The sequence below is a fragment of the Asterias amurensis genome, chromosome 4 (genome assembly GCF_032118995.1).
Source record: "Asterias amurensis chromosome 4, ASM3211899v1".
Taxonomy (NCBI): domain Eukaryota; kingdom Metazoa; phylum Echinodermata; class Asteroidea; order Forcipulatida; family Asteriidae; genus Asterias; species Asterias amurensis.
The window spans coordinates 977,237-995,244 of record NC_092651.1 but is presented as its reverse complement, the minus strand read 5'-3'; the positions used below and the strand labels follow the sequence as shown (position 1 = coordinate 995,244).

General features: G+C 38.4%; 1 protein-coding gene across 1 annotated transcript in view; it reads right to left on the bottom strand.

Annotated features, from left to right (window-relative positions):
• Nucleotides 1-369: 369 nt before the first annotated feature.
• Nucleotides 370-18,008, bottom strand: part of LOC139936655 (protein dachsous-like) — a 48,871-nt gene continuing 31,232 nt past the window's right edge. The window contains exons 6-20 of the mRNA XM_071931513.1: nt 16,508-17,512; nt 15,902-16,180; nt 14,616-15,596; nt 13,923-14,162; nt 13,063-13,197; nt 12,487-12,696; nt 11,582-11,954; nt 10,815-11,063; nt 10,079-10,218; nt 9,364-9,576; nt 8,445-8,677; nt 7,364-7,646; nt 6,420-6,706; nt 5,718-5,859; nt 370-5,365 (exon numbers count right to left, since the gene is read on the bottom strand). Coding sequence (XP_071787614.1) covers nt 2,580-5,365; nt 5,718-5,859; nt 6,420-6,706; nt 7,364-7,646; nt 8,445-8,677; nt 9,364-9,576; nt 10,079-10,218; nt 10,815-11,063; nt 11,582-11,954; nt 12,487-12,696; nt 13,063-13,197; nt 13,923-14,162; nt 14,616-15,596; nt 15,902-16,180; nt 16,508-17,512 — 7,556 coding nt within the window. The 3' untranslated portion in view covers nt 370-2,579. The remainder of the gene's footprint in view (nt 5,366-5,717; nt 5,860-6,419; nt 6,707-7,363; nt 7,647-8,444; nt 8,678-9,363; nt 9,577-10,078; nt 10,219-10,814; nt 11,064-11,581; nt 11,955-12,486; nt 12,697-13,062; nt 13,198-13,922; nt 14,163-14,615; nt 15,597-15,901; nt 16,181-16,507; nt 17,513-18,008) is intronic.

The window sequence follows — 18,008 nt, the reverse complement described above, 5'->3', positions numbered from 1 at the left end:
ACTTTCCCTTCTGCATTTATAAATGTATCAAGTCAGATCATGGCGTCAGTTTGACAATCTAATTTAATTCTCCATAGAAAAGGACACATCGACATAAAAAACATTCATTAAGCTCGTTTACATTGGAGAAATGCTCCGAAAAACAACTCATCGTTAGACCATCAGCCGATCACTGCGAATAGTCTCTATGCCCTAGTCATTATACCTTCCTTTACTCTGACCTTCCTTTACTCTGGAGTGGAGACCGATTCCCCTACACTAGCATGAATCCTGCCAAATGCAACACACACTTTTACGAGCATGTCAGGGTATTCACCCCCACCCGAAAAAAACAAACAAACAAGCCAACAAGCCAACAAACAGTTTATATTTGCATAAATTTACTCTTTAATCAGTATGATAAACACATATGGTCCAATTTAATATACATAATAACCATGTTCAAAATATTGAAAGAGTATTTTGAATAGTTAAATTAATTATTCACCAGGTTCAATTAGGTATAGATCCTAATACTTGGTGGCAGTTCCATTTAAATTGAATGGTATGCATTAAGTCCACACTTCATTCAATGGGGGAAGACCTCTGACATCAGTCATTTTTTTAATTTTTAATTACAAGGAAAAATAATAAAACTTTAAAAAGATGATTGTGTTAATGTCATTCCCAACGCTTGCAATTAAATACCAGAAAAAAAAGTATAGAAACAAGCTGTGTACGGCTAGACATCTCTAAACAATAGAAAACCAAGCCTAAAATGGAACAAGAGAAAGTGTCTGAGTAAATCCCTTGTTAGTTTGTTATTACCTAAAGGTCTCACAAATAACTGATTCATTACGAATGAAACATTCAAATGAATTAGTTTATATTAGAAAATATTATTATTTCATCATAACTTGACTAAATCTGAAGGAAAACCACTATTCACAATATTTACCCTGTAATCACTTTGACTTATTCTAAGAGTTTTTTTTTTCCTTAAGTAATGTTGGAATTTAGTGGAATGATATTCAAAGTTAATCTAATTTATATGTTCTTTAAATTATATTGTATCGTGAATACCCTGATTGAAAAAAGGCAAATACTTTTAGTCTTCACTCATTTAAGAAGACAATATATACGCATAAATTGCTCAATGCTAATTCTGCTCAACAATTGTTACATAGACTTGTTGTATTAATATTTATTCCTGCATAAATAATGCCAGAAATTACACGGAAAACCTTTAGGTATTCTATATTCTGAATCCAAAATTAATCTTTTCCATATAAATATTAAATATAGTAACATTGTTTTGACCATAGTTATTTTACGATCTTCATTTTCAGGCCACAAAATGGTAATGTGTTGGATGTGGGGGTTAAATATAGGTGAGAACAAATGGAAGACCTAGAAACAATTCATACATTAAAAGGTAATGAGTAAATTTCTTTTTAAAGTAAAGGATCTAAAATAGGCATTCTACATACATAAAGGAAATGAGTCAATAGTCACTCAATACACATGATTCAAAACCTCTTTTTGGAGGGTTTCAAAATAGTTTGGCTTAGCATGACCTTTGACCTAACATGCTCAATTTCAGTCTAGTTATTCGTATAGTACATGTATTAAAACACAATGACATTCCAGTCAAGACAGAAAATTTAGACTCGTGACATTACAAATCAAATGACCTATGACCCCTATCAGACAAAATAAATCATTGTCCCATATCAGACAACATAAATTGAATAACCTATGACCCCATCAGAGCAAGTATTCCTTTTTTACGTTGTGTCAATAAATACAGGCATGTTAGTATTACTTGCTATTTTCACGACAGTCACAATACAGTTGTGATTTGAGTAAAATATTACAAATAAAATAAATAAAGAATAAAAAGGGTTCATGGTTAACAAGTTAATACAACATAAAAAATACACACTAAGTACTGCATAATGGATAGAATAACATGAATACATTTTTTGCGAAGTGCAACCAAAGCTAAAAGGTTTGAATACATATATTTACAGCCAAACACACGCTTAATTATACAAGACAATACAAACTAAAACCATCTAAACAAAAAGGACAAATTTAAAGGGTTTTGAGTTGAACAGAATCACTTAATATAATTTTTATATTTAAAATAATAGTTACATGTGGATTGGGCTAATTCGAAACTGCTCCAACCATAAAATGGGTAGTCAAAGAAGTAGCACCACAAAACAGGTCCAATCTTTTTTTCAAAATCAGTTGGTCAAAATGCAGCCTCATAATAATATAAAGAACTATGTACATGACTCTGAAGATCGCATAAAAAATACAGTATAAAATTTAACAGTACCCAATGGTACACGGTAAAAACTCCATTTATATACACCAATTTGGCTCGACATTCTGTCCCTATAGAAATAAACACAATCAATATTTTGGGACAAACCTGTACTGTATTTAAGAACAATCTATGTAAAACCAAATACACAACATAACTTTGTCACTTCATCAAGGTACCTTTTCAATAAATTGTTGCCCCCACCCCCATTTAACATCATTAATATATTGTTACAGAAAAAAGGAAGCAAAAATGGCTGGAATGCTCAAATTTGAATTTCTTCTTCATCCCCAGCAAACGAGGGGATAAATCGGATGCTAGCAGCCTGCCTGGGATTCCTAGCTGTTCTTTGTGGTGTACTAGAACCAGAGTTACCTCTACTTGAGGACTGACCGGAACTTACACCTGTAGACGTAACCATAGGTGAAATTGACATAGATCCTGGTGCAAGAGGTGACAGAGAGGGTGATAAATCAGGTGATACACCTACAGCAGCAAAAGCACTTTCATTAACTATTGGTGATCTTGGCAAGACATGAGAGTTGGAGGTGGTGACTACATTGTTCATAGCAAGTGGTGCAACTGGCTTAATGGGACCCTGAACAACATTAGTCAGCAGTGGAGGTGGGAACTGCTTTGCTGCTTTATGCTTCTGTTGAGGCCTTTCTAATTGCCGTTTGACAACTGTGTCATCTTTCAGTTTGGCAATTTCTGCAAAGACGTGGGCCAGAGGCTGAAATTGAGGCCCCCAGTCTAATAAATAGTCCCAATTATAGCTTCCTGATAACTCCTCATCACTGTTAACAATGGAGCTTAATGAACCAGCCATGGAAGGTTGGATGTCATCCCCCCATCCAAATGCTCTTGTACCATCCATAATGGCATCATCTTCCTCTGCACCTACTTCATCTAATCTTGCATATATAAGATTACCTATATCCAAACCACCACCGGCCTCTCCGCCCCCTTCTTCAACAAACACATGCATGCTTTCAGCGCTAGCACTATTCAAATAACTCATGTTCTTTTCTCTCGGTGATCCCATAATATCAGAAGCATTATCTCTCAATGACAATCCATCCTCGTGATCTTGCTGAATTCCAGAATCTAATACCTTCTCCCTGACACTACCACCTTGATCCTCAGGAACATTTCTCTCATTAATGCGTCTTATTTCTTCATCTTCAACAGTTGTTGATCCTCGCCCACTGGAGGCAGAGTTACCTTCTGATACATCCGTACGACCGACCTCCATGGAGCTGTTCATGTTGTTTCGATGCATATTGTAAATATTACGTGGAGGATACATGCTGTACGGAGTATCAGCAGCAGTCAAAGGTTGTTCTGGTGTCATAGCATGATTGACCATAGCACTGTGACCCATTTCAACAGCATCAAAAGTAGCATCATAGGATCGGGGTGAGAGTGACCGGTCACCGGCCTGGTAATCAGTAGGCTTGGGATTCTTTTGACGGTATTCACGCTTTCTTCTTACCCTTATAAAACAAAGAAAGATGACCACTAAAATGATGATTACAAAGATTGGGATGGCAACTGCAAGGATTGTTGTGACAGGAGTTGCTGTTTGACGACCTCCAGTACTAGGAGGACCAACATTTAATACGATTGACACAATGGCTTCCTTGGATTCATTCTTTCCAGAACTTGCTCTTACAATCAGTGAGTACTGCTCTTTCCCATCCGTGGCTTGGCGGCGTTTCCTGTATGTATGGTCATCTACCCAGCGCTTTCGTCTGTTTGTAGAATCCAGGCGTTTCTTTACTGTTATAATACCTGTACTTTGATTAATTGCAAAGAATTCATCCCCTCGTTCAAAGGCATAAACAACTACACCATCTATTCCTTTATCTGCATCTTTAGCATGAACTGTTCCAATCTTTGTTCCAACTGCAGCATCCTGTGCAACACTGAACGAGTACGAGTCCTCATCAAACTGGGGTGAGTAATCATCACGGCTGGTGATTTCTACTTGAGCTTGTACAGAGACAGATTCTCCGCCCCGATCTATGGCACGAATGACAAGACGATATGAATCTTCTGCTTCATAATCAAACGGCTGCTTAGTGGTGACATTACCAGTGATGGGATCAATGTTGAAGAAATCTTGCCCATTCCCATCAGTAATAGCATAAGTAAGATTACCATATTCACCAGTGTCTTTATCAATAGCATGAGCCTCAAACACTAAAGTGCCAGCAGGTTGATTCTCAGCAACACGTTCTAAGTACATCATGAATGGGAAGTAAGGAACATTGTCATTATAGTCAGTGATTTGAATATACACTGGTATAATGGCATGCAGTGGGTTATCAATACTACGGTCTGTAGCTCTGACAGAGATTCTCACTTCAGGTACAGTGTCATGATCAAGATTGCCTTTAACTGTTATCCAACCAGTCAACTCATCAATAGTAAACATATCCAACTCATTTCCGGATCGGATATCAAAGTGAATTTCTGCATTCCGTCCAATATCACCATCTGTTGCTGATACTTGAACGACACTTGTGTTAACTGTGGCGTTTTCTTGTACAGATCCTGAGTATTGCTTTTGTGTGAATCTTGGTGCATGATCATTAATATCTTGTACTTCAATCACAACTTCTGCTGTTGAATTACGCTGTGGAAGTCCACGATCCGTTGCAGCAACTATCAGTGTGTAAGTATCTTCAACTTCACGATCCAAGCTGTCAAATACAACAATATCTCCACTGTCAGCTTTGATTTCAAATTTCCCAGCTTGGTTTCCACTTACAATACTGTAGTCAATTTTTCTGTTATGGTATGACGGATCTTGATCTTCGGCAGTCACAGTTGTTACCGGCCAGCCTATGGCTTTATCTTCGTCCACATAAGCAGAGTAAATTGTTTGAGTAAAAGCTGGAGCATTGTTGTTGACGTCTAACACTTGAACACGAACTGCCACTACACTGGAAAGAGGTGGGTTGCCATGATCCGTTGCTGTGACAACCAACTGAATGACAGGCTGAGCTAGGTTGAATTCTATCGTCTGATTGGTTCTTATTGCACCTATAGATTAAGAGAAAAGAAGACAAACCATAAATGCGATATATATTATTATTCAAATCCTTCCCAGCGAGTGGCATATTTCAGATTCAGGTCAAATTTTCATAAAGAAACTGTGTTTACAGCAAATTCTGAGGGTCGGCAACATTATTTCTAAATAGTGGATTCTAATAAAGCACTCAAGGCGTTTCAACATTCAGTATTTTCCTGCAAGGTATTGTGAGGCCACGTTTTTAAGTACAGGACTTTTAACACAACACCATGTAACGGTTAACAAGATGCAGTGGCGCAATATGCACCCAATCAAACCAGGAGCACCCGGACAAACCAAAATGGAGGTTTAGTTTTGACTAACCTGTTATAGCATCAATGACGAAGCCTTGAACTGGCGCCACTCCCATACTGTACACAATATGAGCATTATTATCAATATCAGCATCAGTAGCATTAACTGTCAACACAGGATAGCCAGATGGGGTCAGTTCAGATAACGTAACCTACAGGAACAAAAAACAAGTATAATCACAGTTCAGTTTTAATTGTACAACAATCAGTGAAAATAGTTTCATAATCAGAGAGATTTGAATGCTTTACCATAACATGGACAGCTTTGTTTGTTTTCAGGGAAATTTCTGCAGAATCAGGGCGAGTTTGCAGTTCTGTGTTCATATATCATGCTAAAGGATGACTGGTGGCTCTGAACAAGGTCAGGGTCCAATTTCATAAAACCTGTAAGCTCAACAATATTGGTAAGCATAGAAAAGTATTGTTCAACAGAAACAGGTTACTAGCCAAAATCACCATTGTTTAGAGTGCTGTGACTGGTGCCCTACTTAATTTTCTGCAGCCGATTTCATGAAACTCTAGGATTAATCCTAACTCGAGTTAGGACGAGCAACCCGTCCTAACTTAGGATGGGTTCAATGCTTCCTATGAATTTGGATGCGGAACTCAACTCGTCCTAAGTCCTAGGATTAATCCTAAGTTAGGAAGAGTTTGGTGCAATCAACGGCTGGTGGCATTGCCAGTACATTAATATTTGTGAACTACAACTAACCTGATAAGATTGTTGACTAAAGTGTGGTTCATTGTCGTTCTCATCTCGGACTCTCACAACCAAGGTTAATGTGTCAGTGTAAACACCATCAGATGCCTGGATCTCCAGACTATGAAGATCTTGTATCTCTCTATCTAGTGGCGCAGCTAGAGTAATGCTGCCACTGAACTGATCAATGGCAAACATACTACCTGGATTACCAGTAGATGTGAACTGGTAGATAATCGAAGGGTTGGTATCCGCATCATTAGCTACTACAGTGGTGACTGGGTATCCAACTTCAGCTCCTACAAATAAAAGACAAAAGACAAATGTCACCAAAATAGTTTACTGTTTTCTCTGTTCTTTATTGGGATGTGTAAAATCTGAAAAGAATTCAAAGTCAAATTGCTTTTATAATCTTGATGAACAGGATTGACTTAGTCAATCACATGGACATCTTAGGTTGATACTATGCTGTGTTCTAGCTTGAACCCCCCACCCCCAGTCACAGTCACTAGCTGTGTTAGCACAGACATCTTGAATAGCAGCACACCCCATCAGTCAGCGCACTCATCATTGACTGAAAGCGACCGACTCCAGCAATAGCAGCCAATGATAGAGGAACAGTAAGACATTGATGGGATGCTTGCATATGCCTAAATGGAAGGTAATCATTTGGTATTCACTCTCAAAATGAATGGCAATAAAAACAAACTTTGGTTAGAAGTGTACAGCAGCATTTGATAGTTTTTTGGGAAACATTTAATAAGAGTTTTAAATTTGAATCTGAGATGCCTTAACACCAACACTTCTAAAATTGTGTATTCCTTTGAGGGATTATTCTTCCTGCAGGGACATACTCAATTCAGATTGTTGACGATACCTCAAAATTGCGCCCACCTTTTGAAATCGATCCAACAGTTAAAAAAGCCAAAGGAACACTTTGCCTGTAACACACTAACCTTCACTAATAATAACTGGACTGACAGGTGGAAATCTGGGTCTATTATCGTTAATATCAACGATTGTTATCTTCAATGTTGCTGTTCCTGTCAGACGTGAACTTCCACTATCAGCAGCTTCTAATGTTAGTTTATATGAATCGCGAATCTCCCGATCCAAGTTGGCCTTGGTGGTTACAATACCAGTATTGGCGTCTAGATTGAAGGCATTGTCAATATTACCACTCCGGATAAAGTAACGAATCTGACCATTTGTTCCATGATCCGCATCATTGGCTGAAACCTGGACACAAAGAATGAACAAACACAATTATTATGCTGATGAGGACTTCTAAATTTCTTAGGTTCGCTTGTTCAAGTGTTTAAAATTTAAACAAGGGGACTCAAGGGCATGTCACATGAGGCAACATACAGGCAACCAGTTCCAGGTAAAAACATTTACATATTAATTTGTACATAATTATCTTTGGGACAATAAGAAAGTAATAAAACAATTTATCTTCAAGTACGCGCTAATCCTCCAATCAGATTCGCAGAATGGAGTGGTGATAAAAACCTGTATTGCACGGCTAATATCACTACCATGCGTCTTGTGTGTTCTATGTCACGCACCAAGTTTGCTTGAAGATAAATACATTATCACACGCGCGCTCCTGGAAATACAGAAAATATAGCGCGTCTGCGTCCCATATCCAACTTGGCCTTCGGCCTCATTGCATATGGGACGCAGAAGCGCTATATTTTTCCGTATTCCACTCGTGCTTGTGTGATAACTTATAGTATGTAGACAATATTTAAAATTTGGGAGGTTTACAACTATGTGTATCACCAACAACACAAAACTACAGGTTTAGACACAACATGGACTATTTCTCTCTCCCTTTGGTGACTGCTTTACTCTTCCAACACACATTTTAATGATCAAGGAGATGTTGAGCTGACAAATCACACTCCTGACACAAAGGGTTAATGGTAAGTATTTGAGTACAAATCGATAAATATTTGTCTCCTGAACTGTTCATATAATTTTGAACTCTCTCTGAGTAATTCTCGAGTAAATAGTTTACTAATCCTGACTTACTTGTATGACATAGATGCCACTAGATTGTCCTTCCCATACTGATGTGGTATATTTATCTTGTACAAAGCGCGGTGAATTATCATTGGCATCCAGAAGGTTGAGTTGAACGGTGGTATAACCATAGAGTGGAACAGCCCCACCAGATGGTGCATCAGCTTGTACAACCAACCGAACTTGTTTTGTTGTCTCATAATCCAAGGAAGTTGAATCCAGAACAGAAAGTATTGCAGAATCTAAATATCAAACAAATTAATACCTGGTGTTAGTAAATCAAATCACAATGTGACTGACTACAAGAAAATTACAATCTCTTAATTGATAACAACTGGAGCATGATAACTCAATTAACCAACAATCTGCTACTGAGGATTGGGTTACAATTCAATGAATTTCATTCAAATTCAATAAACAATGTCAGCAAATTCAGTGTAAAACTTCTCATTTTAATTGCAATTTGATTTGTTGTCTCCCTGACAATGTTCACGCTCTAATCACCGCTATCCTGCTGTGTTTCAAGCTCCATGTAACAAACAATGGGTTTATTCACCGGTTGACAAATTGTACAATCCCATTAGAAACATCCAATCTCAGCATCAATGTTTTCAGCCAGCTTCTAGCTTTAAATCATCTATCAGACAGGCTTTACAAGGGCCCACCTCTTCCCTTTAATGGGTGTGTTTCCGTGGCTATAAGCAAAAGCTGTTAAACCAATGGCAAGTTTAATTAAAGCAGTTATTGGTTACGACTGCGAAAACGTAGGCAATGTAGGTTTACTGTCTCAAATAGAGCAGTCTGGGCCACTTTTTTTGTCTTCCTTTTTAGTGTATGTTGTTATGTTTTATTTTGTCCTTGAACTTACTAAATGTTTGTATTATCGTATTTTCTCTGCAATAAAATTCTGCCTGGGTTGACAACGTACCTGATTGTCCTGTAACTTCAAAAGCTCCATCTTCATTTCCACTGATGATAGAATAAGAAACTGCACCAACTGGATTGCCATCACTTCGTATAGCTTTCACAATTAATATCTGACTGTGTGGAGATTCATCTTCATCTACAGATGCAGAATATTCTGGTGATGTGAAGACAAGTCTTACAGCAGCTGCATTACCAACATGTACTTCAACCAAACCTATCAAGCAAGACATACACAATCAATTAAAACAACTTGAATATAGCCAAGGGTAAAATCTCCATACATTTTGCTATAGAAATTGTTTAGATGATCTTCACATCAAGGGAACTCGGCAAATTCCAACAAGAATATATAATCGCCAATCTCTCTTATACAAATATTGATTCAACGCCTATGATTATGAGCCGAAAAACCAAGAAATTGTGATTCAGTAACTAGACGACGATACTAATTACAGTCATTTTGAAATCAGTGACTAGCTAGGTTATCTTGACATACATATAAACTAATTGATATAATCCTCCACACAACAAGAAGTGCATTTAAACATCAGTAAAATTTAACCATCGGTAAAATGTATATCAAGTCAACTCCATATGCAGCTTCTATAGTGTTGAGAAGTTCAACAGCTGAATTGCTTAACCCGAAACAATGTCATTGAATTGAAATCTGTTTCCAAATGGCCTTATTGGTTAAAGATCAACTTGAACAGACTCACCTCTTGATGTTAAGGATGGTGATCCAAGGTCATAGGCTTCCACCTCTAATCGATATAAAGCTGAAGTGTTCATATCAACAGTCGTTAGAATCACACCAGACGAGGCTTCCAAGTTGAACTGCGCAGAGGGCTGTACAAACCTAAACACAACATTCATTAACAATTAGTAACGAAAACCACTTTCAAAATAAACAATCAAACACTGCGTTGAGTATAAACCTCTACATGGCTCAGGTGAAGGAAAAGAAAATATTCCTGAAACAGTACTTTCCCCCAGTCTGGAAGATACTAAGCCTGGGGTCGATTTCACAAAGGGTTAAAGGCTAGTCCTAAGTTTGAACGAGTAACATGTTCTAACTCGCGACTTCAGCACTAGTCGCGACTAATGTTTCATTTCCAAGATGAACTGCAGCATATTGTTTGCTCAAGGCAAAATATAGTAAAATCCACACTGAAAGGATTGAAGGATCGTGTCACTGATATCTGATTGTGTTTGTAGTAGTTATGTTGTTGTGAATAGTCGTGGGTTAAACAATTTCTTTCAAAGCAGGAAGTCGCGACTATTTTTGCAGTAGTCGTATCAGTTTGCTTAACCACTAGTTGAAAAGTGGTAGTTGCGACTCAATTAAGCAATCAATAGTCGTGACTCTGAAACTAGTCGCACAAGTTCTTAAAATACTAAAAAAAACAATGTTTAACACACACCGATGTATGGTTTAAATGAGTTTGTACTTACTGGTAATTAACTTGACCGTTAACATCCGAGTCTTTATCTTCAGCAATGATCCTAGTCACATATGTCCCTGATGGTGCACCCAGAGATAGATTGGCTCTAAATGGCACCATAGTAAACACTGGTGCATTATCATTCACATCAATAACATCCACAGTTACTTGAACCTTCTCTGATCGAGGCCCGTAACTTCCACCATCGGTTGCACACACTTGAAAGATGTAGTGTTCTTGTTTCTCAAAATCAAACAGCCTGAATAAATAAAGAAATTCAAAAAGTTTGTTAACATATTAGGCACGCCAGATATTCAATTATCCAACCTATCTTTACCTTAGTAACTGTTTTCACTATTGGACAGCTTTGCTTGAAAAATTATATTTATCCATACTCATTTAAAAGTTATTTTCCTTGTTCACTACCTAGTTTTCACACAGTTTTTGAGTTGTTTCATTACATATTATTTTTATTGATATTTCTTGGGGCATTTTGAGGGGTGTAGTATTTGTTGAGTTTTTTTTTCTTCTAGGCAGCCTTGAGCTATTTCTCCTTGCCACTCACTCGTATGTGCTTTTATTTTCTCAGCCATGGTTAATTTTGTGGATTGTACCTTTTAAGGATTTATAGTTGTTTTGCAGGAGTAAAAAAATTAATCAAAGGAAATACAAAGGAAATTTTGTCCCTTTCATATTTATAAAATGGATTAACAATGTCAAACTCCTGGACTTATTTAACAGTTTCTTCAAAATCACAATCTACAGACACAAACCTACCCTGTGGTTGTGATTTCTCCCGTGTTGACATCGATTCCAAAGAGACCGAGGGTAGAGTTATCTAATGAGTATTGTACAACAGCATTAGTCCCTTCATCAGCATCCACTGCCTCAACTGTCAACAAAGACTGACCAATCACAGTACTCTCTGATAACTGATGATGATAAGACGTCGCTGAGAAGATGGGATTATTGTCATTGTCATCTAGGACATTGACAGTGACAATGGACTCTCCTGACCTAGACGTGTCACCATGGTCAGTAGCTCGGATGGTTAGATTATACTGGGCTGTAAATTCACGGTCAAGCGGACCACTTGTAGATAATTGGCCAGTCACAGCATCAAGTTGAAACAAGTCATCTATGTTACCACCTAAACAAGACCACAAAAATAAACTATGTAGAAGCTCTCTGTATACATTTAGTACATACAAACCACACAAGTGTTTCAAATATTCCAACATTATAGAAAACATTGGGCTAACATATACGTTTCTTAAAAACAAATCAAGGCTACAATATCACATGCTTAAACCAGTTCACACTGAATGATGCAATAACATGCAAATTTTTCCCAGAATGCATACCGGAAACCCGGACTTTTGTATTATCGTGTACCGTTGGACGGCTAGAACAAAGGCTGCCTGTACTCTCCACTATGGAGTAGTTTAGGTACACAGCTCTCTGAGCAACGTTTTCTTTTGCAGAAAATGTTACGTTGAATTGGATCTCAAACAAAGCAACCTTTTCTAGTCATACATTTGTCATAGTCTCATGCACTAAAACAACAGTTTGTATATTTTAAAAAAATGGCAGATTTAAAACAAGACAAAATAAATACTACCATTGAACTTTCCTGTGAGAAAGGAATGAAACTAAACCAGTGTTTAATCTGACTGACTTACCTACAATGAAGTAACTCAATTGGCTATTGTCACCAATATCTTTATCCTCAGCAACGACAACATGGACTAAGCTTGACGCTTCATTTTCAGGTACACTCAGCACATAATACGCCAATAGGAAGGTAGGGTTATGATCGTTAGCATCCTGTACATAGACAACAACTGAAGCTACATCATAGCGGGCTGGAAAAGCTCCATCTCTTGCATACACTGTCAACAAAAACAACAATAACAAGAACATTAACATTTATGAATTATTACACAAATAAAAGAGTGGCGACATCTGAAATGGCCATATGACACCTGCAGGATCATGTCAACCATGTCACGTGTTGGTGCGCATATCCAATTAGCGTCGCATAAGACCCTCATTAGATTTGGGTATCCACACATATGCGTAGATTTCACATCGAGTACCAGTATGTACACGTATGTTTGAACTCTTTTTACCATCTCTCTACTAAATGTTTAAACATAGCTGGCGATCTCTTCCAACCTAACGGAGGCCAAATACCATAGAGCTCCTTAAGCAGAAAATATATACACGATCTAGGATTTGCAGGGATGGTACATTACCTGTTATACTATAGGAATCCTTTGCTTCTCTATCCAGTCTGTCGTTAGTAACTATTACTCCAGTTGTTGAATCCACAGTGAACATGTTATCTGCTATACCATATGGAATCTCAAATGTTATCTCTCCATTGGTACCTGCAAGAAAACAATGGTAGAAATATGTATAAAGAGTCAATATTCACATTACTGGATAATTTCATTTCTACTCATTCTCAAATGGACAATCTGATTTGAAAGTTTCTCTCAAGCTCTGGTGTTTCTGATAAGCAAAGTGTGGGTTTGAGTCCCGATTTTGGCACTTGTGTCCTTAAGCAAGATATATAACCATAATTGCTTTGTCCTTCGGATGGGACATTCAGCCAAAAGTCCTGCAAACTGGGATTGGTAGAGTGCAATAAAAATATCCCAGAACACTAATCATGGAAATGTAGGAGTTGCCCTTGTTGGTTCTGGTTCACATAGCAAGCATACTTGTTTACAGGTTTTATCGGGCTTGCAAGCAACAGTGACTGAGTTCACTAATGAGGATCATTGGTTTCATTAAAACAAATTTGTAATAATAATAGCTACCATAATGAGGTTGAAGGGTAAACAGTCTGGTGGCTGAATTCTTAATTAGTATTATACATGTACAGGGAACCATCAATAGACCGATCCAGTAGGCTCCGCCCACGACGCACGTGTGAGCAAGAACACGTGGGGCTCTCCAATGCCTTTCTGCACAACTCTGCGGTGCGCGCCAAGATATGCGCACGCATGTCAGACCTTATTTGTCGGACCTTCGTTGCGTTGTGATTGGTCAATAAGCAATGGGGCGGAGCTTAATGGATCGGTCTATAGCAGTAGGGTGCTACACTTACCTGTATCTCCGTCCTCAGCAACTACTGTACCAACAAATGTAGCTCTATCCAGGTTCTCAAACACATTCATGACATACGATGAGGGATCAAAATGTGGAGGCAGATCATTCACGTCTTCAACACGGATTTCTAGAATTTGAACACTGGTCAATGGTGGAAGTCCATGGTCAGTGGCCGTAATGTTAAGATGATATAGACGCTCATGTTCATGGTCAAGAGAATGAGCTATGGACAGCAGGCCTAGGGAAAGTCAAACAATTAAATAAACAGTCATAGCACAAAGGTAGTCATTTAATTAAAGGTTGGGGCTAAGGGGGCAATTGCAAGCACAAAGCCTTTCAGCTTGAGATCCAGGGCCTGCCTAAGGGCCCTGGAATGAAATGGATTGTACATGCTCTGTGATTCTGGTAATGCACTCTGAGCTGATTCCTGATTGCCACTTCATCCTCGCTTCTTGAAGCAATGTTTTTACAGACTGCATTTGGACTCTTGGCAACATGCCGCACAAAGCGTGGTGGTGCGCCAACCTTTTTTAACATATTGGAGAACACCAACTTTATTGTTACTTTTCAACAGAAGCTCGTTACAATGTAGCACTTGCTACATACTCAGCCAGTTCAATTTTGGATGAATTCAACAATTACGCAGCTCTCTTCTGATCAAAAGCCAAACATAACATGATACATGACTTACCAGTAATAGAATCCATGACAAACTTTCCTTCCTCATTTCCAGATCGAATCTCATAGATCAAGCGAGCGTTCTCCCCCAAGTCAGCATCATTAGCATGTACATGAAGGATAGGATATTCCACTGGTTCATCCTCATTGATATGAGTAAAGTCACGAGATACAAAGATAGGAGTATTGTCATTCCGATCTTCAACCAGTATACTGACGGTAACAGAGGTTGACTTGCGATCCATTTCATCTTCAGCTTGGTCTTCAGCTTGCACAACAAATAAATATTGTGTAACTAGCTCCCGATCAATGTCTGCGATAGTAGTCACAACGCCAGACACTGCATCTATGCTGAAGGTAGACTGAGGTGTAAGGATACTATATCGGATATCACTATTGGTTCCAGTATCTGCATCTAACGCTGAGAATGTCCAGACTACATGATCTATAGGTACATTCTCACTCAGACCTAAGTAAATCGGATCAGTAGCAAACACTGGTGTGTTATCATTCACATCCAAGATATTGATATGAACAATGACTCGACTCATTTGAGGTTGCACAGGACCATTATCCTCAAGAAGAACAGTCAATTCATAATAGGAAAGTGATTCAAAATCCACCTGCTTTGTGTTTATAATGACACCTGTTGTTCTATTGATACCGAACACGTTATTATAATTGCCATCAACGATACTGTAAAAGATCTTTGCATTGTCACCAGCATCTTGGTCATGAGCATTGATTTGACCAACCATGGAACCTGGGAATATATTCTCTGCTATGGTGAATGAATAAACATCTCTCTCAGCAACTGGAATGTGATCGTTAATATCTTGAATCCGTACAACAATTCGAGTCTCTGATTGCAGAGATGGACTGCCGTGATCTTGAGCAAGGACTGTGATGATATGAACTTGACTTCGCTCACGATCTAGAGAACTGTCAGTTGTGATCAAACCAGTAGAGGGATCGATATTAAACTTTTCACCACCTGATAATAAAAACAAAATTGAGTCATTAAAAATAACTCGTTGAAGTTTCAGGGTTTTAGAAAAACACAAATGAATGGAGCATTTTTTAAATCGTAGTTAATTTTTAACATCAGAATAGATTTACACAAAAAAATATTTCAAAACCTTTTTGAGGATGTTGTTTATTTGTTCTTCCACAATCTTGTAAACGTTACATTGAAAGGGACTTGTTTAAGAAAAGCAAACAGAAATATATTGCTGGAAGTGGGGATTTGAATTTGCTTAAAGATAAAGTTCATTATTACAAAAATTTATAAGAACTTACCCATGAGAAAGGAGTATGTGATTCTAGCATTCTCCCCATTGTCCAAGTCAGTTGCAATCAATTGTGCAACAAAATCTCCAGGGTTTTGTTCTTCCATAACTGATACATGGTACTGAAGACTTTGTGAGAATATTGGTGGATTGTCGTTCAAGTCATTGACCTTGACATAAACAATAGCAGTAGCAGTATTTCTTGGTTCTCCATGATCAGCAACAGATACTGTCAATTTATAGCTGGCTTTGGTTTCTCTATCTAACATCTTAGTTGTAGTAATGGTGCCTAAAACAAAATCAAATTAAACTTCATTTAGCAAATCTGTGAGGATAAGACAGGTCCTGAATCTCAGGTAAATGTTCGCCACAGCTAAACAACTTGAAGACGTTGAGGTGTACAACAGTGGTATTTGTTCAGGACCAGTATCCACTCTTAGTGTGGCACAACCTATACATGAAATAACAAACCTGTGAAAGTTTAAATGTAATTGGTCATCTGAGTAACGAGAAAATGGTTTTAATAAACCACCCAAAAACAAACTTGTTTTCTTTGTTTTCCTCTAATAAACAGAAGGCATCATTTGATTTCATTGTTTCTTCAAATAAACCTCACCTGTGTTTGAATTGATGATGAATGCATCACTTCCGCTTAAATTATACGTCAGTTGTGAGTTCATCCCAGAATCTCTATCCACTGCAACAACCGTCTCAACCATCGCGTTTGCATCTAAGTTTTCATCAATCATGAAGTAGTAGGTTTCTTGTTGAAATTGTGGAGCATTATCATTCTCGTCTGTTATGGTTATACGGGCAATGGCTGAGCTATTCTGGGGTGGACTACCATTATCGGAAGCAATGACCTCGATGATGAACTCTTGCTTTAACTCAAAGTCTAAACGTTGTCTTGTGTAGACCCAGCCATCATCAGGGAAGATGGCAAAGTAAGTTGCATCAATACTTGGCTTGAGGGAGTACGTGATTTGTGCATTAACACCTTGGTCTTGATCTGTTGCCATAACTTGTAAGAACTGTGTACTGATTGCCGTTGATTCAGACACTGACATCTGATAGGTAGCAGGATTAAACTGTGGTCCATTATCATTCACATCTTGCACTACGACTGACAGTGTTAGATTAGCCTTCCTTGATGGACTACCTCGATCATAAGCCTGTATGATGACCTCATAAGAACTTTGTACATTGTAACTGATTTCCTCTTCCAGTATAACCTGTCCAGTCACTCGATGTATGGAGAACGTATTCCCCGGATTCAGGACTAGTTTATATCGTAGCAATCCAAAGTCACCACTATCACGATCAGTTGCTGTAGCAATGAAGATATCACTTCCAATCGATGTACTCTCTGGGACAACAACTACCTCCCTATTGCTAACAAACTGTGGTGAGTTATCGTTAATATCTACAATGCTGATATTAACTTGAGTGAGTCCATACAGGGGTGGTGAGCCACTTGCAGCTTGGATGGTGAGCAGCAGGAATGGATAGAGTTCGTAGTCTGGAGGTGAATTGACTGTTAACTCAGCATTAGCAGGATGCAAGGTGAAATAGCCCTGAGGGTCACCAGAGTAGATGGTGTAAGATATCACTGCCAGATTACCTAAACAAGAAAATCACAACCAAAAACAATCAATGTATCTGTTAAAAAATGTACTTAAATTGCACGTTTTTATTTCAAGAAAACCAGTAATTGAGTCAAGTGAGTAGAGTGTGGTGTGCCGTGGTTGAGCGGTCTAGTTCACTGGGCCAAAGCTTTGGTGTCAGCAGCAGAGTGTGGGTTCAAATCCTGGTCATGGCACTTGTGCACTTGAGCAAGGCACTTAACCATAATTGCTTCCTTAAGTTCTTCCAACCAGGCTCCTAAGCCCCTTTCACACGAGCGCTGCAAACGCGGGTCCCTGGTTAAGGGCGCCAGCCGTCTGTCACCTATACCGCGTGCGATTTTTTAGCGAGCATTCACACGACACGCACACACACATGTAAACATACGTCCTTCGTTTGGGTAGGCCTACTGCATGGACAATCAAGCAAGAGGTTTGAGTTAAAACAAAAACCTTACAGTTAAAAGGAATAAAATAAATCAATTTCTTTGAAAT